General features: G+C 38.0%; 2 protein-coding genes across 2 annotated transcripts in view; one reads left to right on the top strand and one right to left on the bottom strand.

Annotated features, from left to right (window-relative positions):
• The first annotated feature begins 2,355 nt into the window (after positions 1 to 2,355).
• Positions 2,356 to 5,886, top strand: igflr1 (IGF-like family receptor 1). Its single transcript, XM_078253242.1, has 7 exons — positions 2,356 to 3,167; positions 3,262 to 3,454; positions 3,686 to 3,725; positions 4,345 to 4,423; positions 4,509 to 4,589; positions 4,781 to 4,885; positions 5,211 to 5,886. The coding sequence occupies exons 1-7, from the start codon at positions 3,080 to 3,082 to the stop codon at positions 5,534 to 5,536; spliced, it is 912 nt and encodes a 303-aa protein (XP_078109368.1). The 5' UTR covers positions 2,356 to 3,079; the 3' UTR covers positions 5,537 to 5,886.
• Positions 5,887 to 7,660: 1,774 nt separating this feature from the next.
• The window catches only part of kmt2bb (lysine (K)-specific methyltransferase 2Bb), a 28,991-nt gene continuing 23,213 nt past the window's right edge, over positions 7,661 to 13,438 (bottom strand). Inside the window, 5 exon segments of the mRNA XM_078253197.1 lie at positions 7,661 to 10,245; positions 10,710 to 10,839; positions 12,217 to 12,300; positions 12,563 to 12,670; positions 13,245 to 13,438. The exon segment at positions 13,245 to 13,438 is cut by the window's right edge and continues 59 nt beyond it. Of these exon segments, the coding sequence (XP_078109323.1) occupies positions 9,970 to 10,245; positions 10,710 to 10,839; positions 12,217 to 12,300; positions 12,563 to 12,670; positions 13,245 to 13,438 (792 nt within the window). The 3' untranslated portion in view covers positions 7,661 to 9,969.

The raw sequence follows: 13,438 nt of genomic DNA on the forward strand, positions 1-13,438 counted from the left end.
ATAGCTTCAAGTTAGGTGACCCTTTTTCTGAGAAAATGATTGTTACAAACTCATATCCTGTTACTATTGGCTCTTTGAAGAAAGCAGATGTTGTGCTCAAATCTGAAATCGGCCAAAGACTTACTTATTTACTTTGAACAGCACTGTCTATGTCACCCATGCTGTTAGTGTGTTTGGCCAAACTTCCAGAACTGGCTCTGTAATGCCTCTTAAAGCAGATAACAAAGGAGAGCCTTTATTTGGAGAAATTACTGACATCATACCTCAGACTGATGGCATGTCTATCCTGATGTTTGTAAGAATTCTTACAGTGAAGTACTTTGATGATCATTTCTATGCCTATGTTGTACATCAAACTAAAGAGTATGAAATGATCGGTCTGGCCGATACTGCAGATTTCAGGCCTTTGGACATAATGCAGGGTTTTGATACAGATGAGCTATACTTAAACCCAAGGTACAAGATTGTTTAGCTAATCCTTCTCGAAAATGTAAATTGTCAGACTGCAGACTGTCATTGTCATCTTTGAAGTTGTGATTAATAACATAATCAGCTAATATATTCAAACTGGGTGATGTAATCTGATAGCCTACTGTTAGAGAGTTTTACTCTAAACAAATTCAAGTCAATTTCAAGACTAATTATCATTGACAACAGTTTTATTATTATTATCTCAGGGATCTAAACATGTTTCTTATAAAATGAATTCATGCAACTGTGTTTTCTGATATGACTTACCGTATATGTTGTTACATGTCATCCATTAGTCATAACTGTGTGTGATTGATTGTTATATATTATATATAATAAGTATTTGGTTTTCATACAGATTAACTATACTTTAAACAAATCTTTCTTATAACATTTATTCATGCATCTGTGTTTTCTGATATGACTGCTATATCTTGTTATGTCATCCATGTTATTAGTCATAACTGTATGATTGTATCTTTTAATATGTATTATATATATATATATATGTATTATCACTGCTTATCTTGCTACAGTTAGTGCAGTAGCTTTTGTTGTACTTTGCACTCATTAAATGGCAAATATATTTTGACATTTGTCTCGCTTTATTTTGAGTATTTTGAGTGTAAAATTGTCTCACACGCTTAATGTGTAAAAAGTATTGATATCACATATTTGTGTGTAAAATTACCTACACAAATTCTGTTAAAATAGCTCACACATCTATTGTGTAAAACATGTGTTGTGTAAAATTTCACACGTGTGTAGTCCCTGAACACACTCACCACGTGTTCAAATTCTACACATTATGTGTCATTTTTAACACATCTCTTTTTGCAGTGTAGTTTTACACGTATTTTTGGAATTTATGCTCAATAAACCTCATTTATAGGAAATTATACCTAATTTTTGAGTTAGAAAAGCAGAAATTAGGAATTATATAGATGGATAATCACAGACTAGAATATGTCAACTTTTACTCGATACTATTTTGAAACCACTTCAATTTTTTTCTCCAAATGCTATAAAATTGAATAAAACACCCCAAAATTAATGAAAGTTGAGATTTGTACTTGTCAAAGAGCGTTGTGTGGAATCATCCATGTTATTTTGGGTAATTAAAACCGGGTAGTTTGATATAGGAATTTGGAAAACGGGTCAGATTTGACCCAAGAACAACGTGAGGGTTCTAGTCTCCCGTCCTCGCTGATACAAGATCATCTTTGAACTGTGGAGGGTAGTAATATGCTTAGCAGCGTCTACACTGCCGGAATACTACAAGAAGAAGAAGAAGAAGAAGAAGAAGAAGAAATAATCTTTTTTTTTGTGTTCAAACTTAAGAGCGATCCCTCAAGAACCAGAGCCGACATTACACAACTGTTTTAACAGGCTAAGAAATACTTGGCATGATGAAGAAACTGAACGTCATGTGTTAAATAGGTGGAGAAAAAAGTAAGCAGCAGGGAAGGGAATGCCATGCATTTATGTATACTTATCAATACCTAATGTTTAGATTAATGTGACAACTAATATATTGATTTTAGATAATAGGCCTACCTTCCAGCCCTTGCTAAAGCCTGATGGATGTAGGCCTACTGTGAAGCCACAACAAATAGAATAGATGATATCTTTATTGTCCACCAGGATGGAAATGTGTCTTCAGCTCACCAAATAGCCTACATTACAACATTAAAAGCAGACAAACACAATGTCGTATTACACATTTTCAAACAGTAAATGTCTGTGGCTTGAATGTCATCAGTCACTGTTGACTTAAGAACAGCCTACTATTGCAGTTCCCAACGGGCTTGTTCGGGACTGCTTAACCCCATTTTCCACTGGGCGTGTTAGCCTCCTGTACTGCTGCGGCTTTCTCCAGAACCATTTTACCCGGAAATAAGGCCCTCAGAGCAATTCATATGAATCTCAACTGTTTACTACTAACTTACTGTCTACTTCTACTTATTTAGGTCATGCTTTAATCAGCTGACTGGACCGAGTACTGACGCGGACTCAGCTGGCGCTGACGGTGTGACTGTGTTTGTTCGAAAGAGAGAGAGAGACAGAGGGGAACAAAAGGTGAAAGGCAACGGAAAAAGAGTTTTTAGTATTTTAATTACATTTTGGTCTCGTCTTTTTTTTTTTTCAATCAGCATTTAATGTTGGCGTTGCTTAACTAAATTAACACTTCGGCAGAGGTATCAATTTCATTTCTCATGCTCGTAGGACGTGAAGAAGAGTTTGGTTGTCTCAGCGGTCAAAAACACACACCGTGAAATACACTTAAAAAAGTGCACGATGTATTGTTTTCCAAATAGGCATATAAATCTAATGAATAAATAATACATGTATTAGATCTACAGTTAGGTGACATTAGGTGATAAGTTAAAATACTCTCAACAATTAATTATTACAATAAATATTAAACAAATAAGGACATAATAATGGTCTGAAAAGATGATTTAAAAAGCCGAGAGCATTTGATTGTTATACAGCTCAAACCAATGCCCCTTAATTTGCGTCAAGTGTTGAGTGTGAGGAGTGGGAGGCGCCATGTCGAGAGATTAGGTAGCCTACTGAATGTTTCACTCCTGAGAGCAGTTTAGTGATGATGGGGCACTCTGAAAGATGCCCTGACCTGAAAACCTTCTGGGATAGGAATACTTTAAAATGTGTGTTGTGTTCTGTACGCCCAGGTAGGTCATTATTATTATTATTATTATTATTATTATTATTATTATTATTATTATATTAGTTATATGTTATTGTTATTTTTAACAATACCTACAGGATATGGAATCACCCATAACTGTGGCCGTGGCGACGACGGGTCTATACATGATGTCCCGTACAAAAAGTGCAAAGCCAATACGTTTAATAATGGCAGCAGTCCATATTGTCAAACTTGTGCCTCATGTCCGGCCGGGTTTATCATTTCGAGCCCGTGCAGCACAACTACTGACACGAAGTGCGAAGATCCAAGGTAAGAAAGCATGTTTAACAATATATGATACGATATGTCAGAAAAAGGCCAAAAATAAATAGCCTATTGATTATGCACTCCCTGGTAGAAGTATCACACCAAACCATGGCATTATCGTTCCCACGGTGCGGAAACAGGCTAGAATGGCTTCTTTAATCCAAGTAAAGACCGCTTTGTGTTGTGCAAAGCAAAAGCCTACTCAGTAATATTTTTTTTCTGAATTTCTTTCAGAACGACCACAGTTCCTGTCACAGTGAGTAGGCTGACGTCGGTAAGCATTGTCTAGTATTATTTTAAAGGTGTTTTGCATGGGCGTAGGCTACATGATCCCAGTTTCTCTCTTTCTCAACCAACAGCATCGCACCATGTTTCAACTTTTTTCAGCACGGCCCCAACGTAAATTCTGAGGAAATTTAGGAAATGACTGTTATCTTGTATAGACTACCAATAGGCCAGTTACTTGTGTGTTGATGCTGATGAACAGGAAGTTATTGCGTCATGGTTTATTTTGCAGACTGAAATTAACCCACTTAAAATATCCCTGGTTTCATGGTTTGAGTCATAGTTTTTCTTAGAAATGGTTAAGTAGCCTAATTATCGGCAGGTATATAAAAGTGTTTTTAAAAAAAATAGAATTAAAATAATTCTGAGCAAGTCACAAAATCATTAATTCCATAAATTCATCATAAACCTATAGCCTTTTAATCCTTACAGTTGTTCTACAAAAACATGTTCCTTCTTTAAACGAAAGAATGAAAGAGCATTTTCCTCTCAAACATGGAACAAAAACAGGAAAATGGTTTTGGTTTAACGTGACAGATGGTTTTTGATTATTTTGATCTGAACTTAAAAGCAAACAGTCACCACAATTCACTCTGTTTTCATGTCAGACTCAGACAAACCCAGAATCAAGCTTGAAAACAAATGAAGCTACTACAACTCCCCTCCCTCCTGATGCAGGCCTACTGTGTAAGTTAAATATACACTTGATTATGGAACACATTTCTCAGTCTAAATTTAACCTAGACCTTTTTTCCTTCTTCTATTTTTGCAGGGGCAGTGCCGTTGGTCATCATAATTTCCATCATGCTTGTTGTGTTATGTGCTGGTCTAATCTACATGATGAGGAAAAGAGGTTTGCATATTGAAAGTGATGGTTTTAAACACAGATACGTGAACATTAAAGTGAAAAAGAAACTGTGGACAAGTCTGGGAAACTGCACAAAAGCTGACCACTCCCTTTCAAAGTACACCTTTGGAATGTAATTATACTGGGGTGATTCTGGCATTGATTATAACTATGTGTGTCTCTCATTCTTAACACAGGCCAGCACACAGTGTTGACATATAGCAGAAAGTCATCATATGGCAATTCAGGGTTCTCTCCTCTGTCTGACCCACCTGGTAACAATGATCTGGAGGGGATTCTGAGTGAGTGGAAATTACACTGATAACTCTAAATGTACTAAAATATGTGGGCCTATAGCTAAATGTTTTAGTCAGTCTGTGACAATGTTAAGATTCAGGGGTATTAGTGATGTGTAGGTGAGGTTTTATACCTCGTTCATGCATCCTGTTCTACTGGAACAGTAACAGTCACAACCATAACAATGAGTATGACCCTGGCTGCTGTTACGTCTATTGCGTTATTACTGGAACAACCATTACACTGAGCTTCGATAATACCAATTAAATAACCTGATATAATAAACTGGCAAAAGATTGCATTTGATCCCCCCACATCTTTCCTCTGTAGGTCCCAACATCCTGTCAGCACCTTTACAGACAGTGCTGGACAACCTGGATGTTTTAGAAGAGCTGGTGATTCTGTTGGATCCAGAAAGCCGGGGAGTAAAGAACACCAAACATCTGGCGTTTCTTTGCTCCTTCCCTGCCACCTGGATTACTTACACCTACTCTATGAAGGAGAATAAGAGCCCTCTGAAAGCCGTGTTGGAGGGAGTCACCAGCAGGCACCCTGACTTGACAGTAGGGTACCTGGCTAATCTACTCAGACGTATGGAGCGCAATGATGCCATCGCTGTTCTTGGGAAACTAGGACAGGATGTGATGCAGGTGTAATAGTTATTCCACCTGTGAATGCCAAAAGCCTTTTACTGCAGGGTTTGGACTGTACATGTTTGCATTACTCTGATCATTTCTGTGGAATCCACAAAGAAATGGTGGAAAAGGAGGCTTTTTGAACAAATCTGTAGTAACACAAAGGAAAAACATAGGGAGAGAGTGGTTGTTAGAATAATTATATTATCAAGAATAGACAGAGACCACTGAAGAGATATTAAAGTTAATTTTACTCGAGAACCCAACGAGGAGGCCTTCTCCGCACTACGGAATAGTACAGACAATGACCTAGCGAAAAGCTCTTTACAGCTGCTTTTTATAATAAATGTAATAAATCATGATACACAGTAGATGTCGTCAATTGTTATCTTGTCAGAGTCGATGACGTCTCCCCTATCTGGTCTGGGAGGGCATGTATGCCCACAGGAACACACCGTGCTTTAGACAAGGACAATCAATGGCTCCAGTTATCTTGTTTAGAGTATTCATAATAAAATATTCTATGCAAACAGTTTAATAATAACAAGAAGAGAAAGTATGTAAATCAAATTTTCTCTAACAGTGGTTTGATGCAGAATAGAAAAAAAAAATGTTTAATCTATTAATTGTACATATCGTGTTTAGTTCACTTGTCACAAGAAGTACTACTCAAAGCAGTACAATGTCCTCTGTGGTTCTAAGCAGGGACTTTTTGTTGCATTCTGGGATTTTTTATTGGCACCATCTTCTAGAGCATTACTCTGGCAGATACGTCTGGCTCCCCTCCCATTCAGACAGATTTCCAGCCGAGCTGGCCCCTTCAGCGCAGTGCACCAGGCTCACGAAACTCAGATCAAACTGTCAAGCTAGGCGGTGCTGATCAAATACTGTATGAATCAAGATCAGTGCTATGTCACACGTTTCGTTGCTTGGATTGGTTGTAGGTCTATCCAATTGCGTCCAGAGGCATTTTGGTCCAGCCCCTTAGAAATAAAAAATGACTAGGTTCCAGACTAATATGCATTTGGGAATTAGTCTGGCAATGCCAGGCTATATAGAGCATAGATTTCACAGAATTTAGACACATAAAATGGCGAAGGGTAAATGTAGTGAACAACATAGTAAATAGGAAAGGGATATCAAACAGCCATTGGCATTTATTGGACAGAAGTGTTCTAATGAAAGATATTATCAAGTTGCATTATGGGATCCAGTTTTTTTAGAAATGTGCAATACTAATACTGTATATATCTGATAAAGTAGTAATATTTTGAGAAAAAGGTGAAATTACGAGAATAAAGTTGTAATTTAATCAGAATAGTCATGATAATGCAAAAAAGCGATGGTAATGACCTTAAGTTACATGCACCAGTTAGCGCCTTATAGGAGGAAATGAAACCAGTGATGTTTCCAAATGTGCTTTAAAGTGGGAACCTGGTTTCCTCCAGACAGCTGAGACAAGAGCTCTGTCATGGCATCAGAATATTATTAGGCCTCATTCGCACATACTCAGGCGGTCTGGCAAAAAGGCAAAGTCTTCCCATTCATTTGGAAGGGGGTAGTGCATTTAGGCTGCTTTAAAACAGTACGAGGGCAAAAAAAAAAGAAGAAAAAAAAGGTCCAGCACAAAGCACAGTCCCTCCGTTTCTTTGCTTTCTCTGTGAAATGAAGCTGGCTTCAATTGCGGTAGGAAATGTCAAGATCTACAAACGATCTGATGGAAAACAATAATTGTGTCTACTTGTGCTACATTGGGGGTTTAAAGAACCCAATAGGATGTCACACAAATGAGCCATTTGACACTCTCACACCGCCGCGGCGAATCGCTGGAATGCCTGATCTAGTTTGAATGAACCCTTAACGTCAATAGGCTGTATGTAAATATGACAAAGGCAGCCAAAATCTAGTCTGCTGTATTGCTCTGTGCTCTGCTGACATGGTAGTATCCCATTACAGGCCGACACAGCGACACCACCATCATCATGACTTCTTGAAATAATAATAAACTTTTTCACCGGAATAATTACTTCATTTTCGAAATCTCACTTTTTCTTCTAACAGTGGACCTAATAATGTTGTACATTATTGTTTCACAGGATTAGTGTTTCTACCTTCACCTTTTATAATAAAAATTGAATTTCTTCAAACATCTTAACATCTTTATTAAGCAAATAACATTATAAATAAAAAAGTGCATAGAAAAATTAAACAGGTTTAGAAATATGTATACAAATATTTACAAACCCGGGGTTTATTTGTACATGGTAACAAAGACGTAGATTTAAAGATCACATATTTTCGCATTTTTATGTCTTTTACACTTACTTTAAAATAACCCTACTATATATATGTGTGTATATATAACATACAGCTTTCTTAACAGATTCTGGGAGAGATGGTCATGATAACTTCAGGTTTTGACTAGTGCTTTCCATCCTTCATTGCAAACACACGCACATACAAAATGACACAAACAGACGCACGCACACGCTCACCAGCTCTGCAGGACATTAAAACCAAGTTACTCTTAAATTATCATCCTCTATTTGCATCAGTATTCCCAAACATCTGTGTAAACAGCTGAGGTAGAATCCTTGCAAGGAGTTGGGAGTGACTGCGCTTGTTGTCAGCTAGGTGATTGACACAAGTTGTTCTGGGCTCCATCCCAGTGATTGGACATGCAAGAAGGAAAGGGGATTAGGATCAAGACAAAACATGGTGGGGGGAAAAAAAGATGATCATGGGCTGGGGGAGGCAAACAGTGCTCACTTTACTCCTGTGGCTGATTCTAAGACCGTCAGTAATCTACCGTAACAAAAAATAAAAAAATTATTTTTTAAAATACCTGCATTAGAACAATTTCTGTCATAAAGGCTTGAACGCATGCCAAAACTGCCCCCAAAAGAAAATTCAAGTAAATTAGTTTAACAGAGGACCTCAGTTGTAAACAAAACAAATAGGGGAGATCTAACACACTACACCGCCACCGTTTATACAAAGCACAACCTTTTACCATTAAAAATATAAATCAAAACATGAATAAATATAACTACCAATTTGAACAGTGTGTGAATTAGATTAGCCTCATCAATGACGGCACTGAACATCGACTAAGAACAACATTAAACATGATTTAAGGTGCTGAGTGCATTCTCTCAGCTCCTTTTCAGACTGAATATTTTCTTAAACATCTAGAAAGTCTTTGCAGGTGCTGAATACACACACTCAGTGGCGATGCTTTATACCAGTGCTCTCCCTGATTAAGAGGCAAACTGTAGCAGGTTTCAAAAAGATGAAGATAATTTGTACGTTTGATGGTTATTTATGTGCAACTTTAGGGCAGCAACGTCTTATTGCAATAGGTAATGAGCATCTGCCATGAGAGTAATAAAATATATATTTAAAAAACTGATATTCACCACAACTCTTCTATTTTGGCTTGGGTAGTGTTTGCTACATACACTGTACATCAAGAGGAAAAACGTCGTAAAGACCGATTCTGTCTTTATAAATATGACACTACGTTACTGACTGAAACCGTTAAGATTGCTATCTATTTTAAAGTCAACCAGGAAGAGAGTAGGAGATAAACAGCACACTGATGATCTGAAGTGTGAAACTTAGCAGACTCTTTCCATTCCGATGACGATAAGAGTACTGCTGGAGTGCATACATTTGAGATAAATGGTATCAGCAGGGTGAATAAACAGCCAAACAATTCCTGATTTGCAGGACATTTTTGTCCAACTAAAGACGTTAAAGACCTTTCAAAGCTTAGCACCATGGTTGTTTTGTCATTCCCGAATTTTTTTTTTTTTTTTTTTTAAATAAGAAAAAATATCAACAATGTGAGAAGTTTTAAATGAAAGATAAAACACACAAATAAAGGTTCGGGTGAATGTATGGCTCAAGAACTGACTTCACCACTGCACGGATGGGGCAATAATGTTCCCATCACTGGAGGATGGAGCAATCGTGATTACAAGTGTATTATAGACAGAAAAGAATAAAAACGTATAAGGAATCTCTCAACGCCTAGCTATAGGGTTTCAGCAATGATTCAAAACAAATAAGGCTTGACGTGTGTATCAAATAAATTCTGTTGGTGTCATCCATACTGATCCAAGTTTTTAATGTCTGGTTTTGAATGTCCTGTTCTCATGAACATCAAAACCACTTCCACAATATTTACTGTTGTGGTTATTGTGGATGCTGTGTCAGCTGTACATCGGAACTCTTTCCAAGGAAAAATAAAAAAAACTTGCCAATATTTCTGAGGAGGTTCTTCTCTTCTACAATCCATAAAAATGTCCACATATCACTTCTGACCAGCCAAATATTCCCGACTGGTCTCATAGTGGCTAATTCCCCTTCTGTGCAGACTGCCCGCTGCTTCTCCTTAATTTAAGGCTGACTAATAAACAGGATCCTCCTATTATTATACGAGGGATGATTCAGTTGAGGAAACGCCGACATCGCCGGGTCCCACAGTTACAGTTGAGTTTGCTGCTGGCGTCTTCGATGGGGAACTTGTAGTCATATGTGAGCTCCTCCCCCCTGTAGATCTTCCGAAGGGCAAAGATGACGATATGCTTCCGGCCTTCCACGTTGATCACTCGAGAGTAGCAGTTAGGTTCACAGGAGTGGTTGATGAATCTTGCTGCGTTGCCATGCATGGTTGCATCCACCACATCAAAGTCATCGATGCGGAACATGTAACAGCCAATACCCTGCAAAGGCAAAAATGAAACGTATTGATACATCCTCTAACCCAGTGGTTCCCAAAGTTTTTTCAATAATGTACCCCCTTTGAATTGTTTGTTTAAGCCAAGTACCCCCTGACCAGCGCAAAACAATATAGGTACAATACAGCGTTGGCGGTGATAGATTTACTAAACAACAACCTTGTAACTGAAAAAAAAACATTTAAATGCTGCGTTTAAAATGTTTAGAATCCATCACTAAGATAATTCATTATTACATGTATAATTATTTTCAGAATAACGCATGACATATTTTTTTAATTAGCGTTTAGCAAAAATCTCACGTACCCCCTGCAGTACTCAAAAATACCCCTAGGGGCACGCGTTCCCCCATTTGAGAAACGCTGCTCTAAACTTTCTCAACTGTAACCGTCAATTATTGTAGACTACATTTGAATGAAACTGAACAAAGAAACAGAAACCCGACCAACCTTGCCATCGTAGTACTTCTCCCTTTTGTCAGTGAGCACTGAGCGAATAACGATCCCTGCATATTCAATAACCATCTCCCCTGCTTCGATGTTCCTCTTGCAGAAAAGACCACGGCCGTGGATAGCAGACCTGCAACAGACGCACAAAGGTCCGGTTAGGTCAGACAAGCTCATTTGCTGGGTCGCCAACAGTGATGATGTGTCAACTGTGTCCTGTCGAGGTGCAGACTCAGCCAATTTCTGGATGCTATTTTCCCATAATTCTTTGTTATTTATGGTATAGAATGGGATTAAGTACAGTGTATTGAGTATTAACTAACATGCTAATCTGTGACGATAAATAAAGCAAATATTATCTGCTGAACATCAACATGTAGAGATTTTCCAATGGGACCATGTTACCATACTAACTTTAGAATTTTGTTTAAAAGATCACGGTGTCTAAATACAGCCAGACAACAGAAAGTATGGCTGTAGATTCTCAGTCTTGTTTCAGAGATTTGTTTTAGTATCTTGCGTGTTTTCACACTGTGTCAGTCTCCCACATTGTATAAATGGTAGCTTCCTCCTCCATAAACTGCAACTAATCACACATCTGGTCAACTGCTGCTGGATGCCACCATCTCAGCCATGCATTTCTATACCAGTTACTTCAGAAATGCCAGAGGCCTCTGTGTGATTAACAGCTTAGACACACTGTATCCATTATCTTAACTAGTTATAAAGAAATAGAGTCACACCATCTACACTGGTTAGGTCAGCTCTCCCTTGTTTGGGTCCGACTATTCATATTGGCCACACAGCCTGCACAAATATTCGGTTATACTTTTTTTTTTTTTTTTTTTGCAATACACGTTTTCCACTCCACTTACAAATGTTATCTAATCTCCCCCACCATTTTTCCATTTCATTCACATTTGGATATTCCCCAAAATGACCTGTGCACTTAGGCAAAGTGATCCTGCGACATTTGATAGCACTTCATGAATAGATGGCAAATGAAGCTACATGATACATTTCAATGGACATAACTCATTGGTGATTAGTTTGTCTCACTTAAAATATTCCAGAAGTCATTTTTGTACATATACCATGTCTAATATTCCCAGAAAGGATTTGGGTAGTCTAATCATTGTCCTCATTAGCATAACTATTGTCCTTGATGCTGATTGAAACTCTCTAAACATTTTCTCAGACCATTTTTATAATGTTTTTGGCTATCTGTGGGTTGTAAACTTACCTTGTGAATATTACAATTTTTTACACTTAAATGGTGACCTTAAACATTGCATGTGTAACGAATGATGACTGGAACTTCTTGTTCTCTTCACAAAAGGCATTTGCTATGAAAATAATTTGCAATACAGTTTCATTGTTCCCACCCAGAATGTTTAAACCCAACATTGTTGGCCCCAGGTGCTCCTCCAAGACAATAACCCAAATCAAAATATGTGTTTAAGTATTGTATAGAATTCAGATTATTTTGCAAATGTAGTACTGTGCTGACCTGTACACGCCTACAGCCTCCTTCGATGTCCTTTCCAGATGTCTGAAGCGCATGGCCATGGGCAACTCCAAACTAGTGGCCCGCCTAAGAGGAAGAGCAGACGATAATTTATCAAAAAACATCCAGAAAAGATTATTTTTGCCATTTCTTTAAAAGACAAAATGGTCTGAATTATCTAAATATTTAGGAAATATGTGGACTGCATGTACCCTTCCATCTAATAGGTTACCATACCTGTTTTAATACCAAATTGCAAAAAAGTTTGGTAAAAAAATAAAAAAACAAGCAAGGAAAGTGTTACATTTTAACCGAGGAAACATCTACAGTTAAATGAGTGAAGCCTGACCTTGTGGACTTCAAAAGAACCTCATCTTCCTCATCGTCGTAAGGCCCAATGTCAGGAAGCTGTCTATGCTGAGAAGCCAGGAAGTTAAACATGTCAAATGTGGACTTCCTGTTGAGAGAAAACAGAAAAGGATATATAGATAAGTATAGACTGATTCAAAAAGTCAAACACAAAAAGTCAAATAAATTAAAGCTATAGTGAGTAGTTTCTGTCTCCCGCATGGGAATTCTAAGTAATGACAACAACACTGTGATCACACACCACCCCCACCCCTCCTCCATGCAGTTGCTAGTAGCCAAGGACACTGAGGATTAAAAACACCTGACGGACTCTTCAGAAGAGGTAATTATCTTCACTTGAGCTTCTGCGTGCAAAAGTGGCCGGACAACACCATTTTGTAAACATAGCCATACTGAGAAATACAGAAAGAGTTTTGTGGAGCCGATAGTCTTAATTAGCTTTGTTTCAACTCATTTGGCAATGGCTTAAATGTAATGGATGTCCATTAATATAAAATAGTTGTGCACTATAGCTTTAAAACATCACACTTTAGAAAGAAATCATTTGTAATGCACCTGTACTTTTTCCACCTCTATTTAGAGAAAAGGACTAGATAAAAGAGTCAACAAAGACAAAACATCAACAAGCAGAATTAATCTGTAACTGTGATTGGTATACATACCTAAGGTACAGCTCAGAGCGGGCACAACCACTGGGATTGACAGGGAGGTCGTCCTCCTGTGTGAACTGTTTGAAGAAACGGAAGGCATGACGTTGACAGCGGTGGGCTCCTTGAAGTTGCTCCAGCAAGAACACCACTGCATCATGGACAAGACCCAGCATATGAGCACCGGTGATCCTCTGAAAGGTCAGAGG

Source organism: Sander vitreus, chromosome 6 (genome assembly GCF_031162955.1).
Source record: "Sander vitreus isolate 19-12246 chromosome 6, sanVit1, whole genome shotgun sequence".
NCBI lineage: Eukaryota > Metazoa > Chordata > Actinopteri > Perciformes > Percidae > Sander > Sander vitreus.

Excerpts from the sequence above, each read along its gene's own strand:
- igflr1 (XM_078253242.1), top strand. The coding sequence starts at position 3,080 with ATGATGGGGCACTCTGAAAGATGCCCTGACCTGAAAACCTTCTGGGAT. Across the intron at positions 3,455-3,685 it reads ACGAAGTGCGAAGATCCAAG|AACGACCACAGTTCCTGTCA; the intron begins GTAAGAAAGCAT and ends AATTTCTTTCAG. Across the intron at positions 4,886-5,210 it reads TGATCTGGAGGGGATTCTGA|GTCCCAACATCCTGTCAGCA; the intron begins GTGAGTGGAAAT and ends TTTCCTCTGTAG.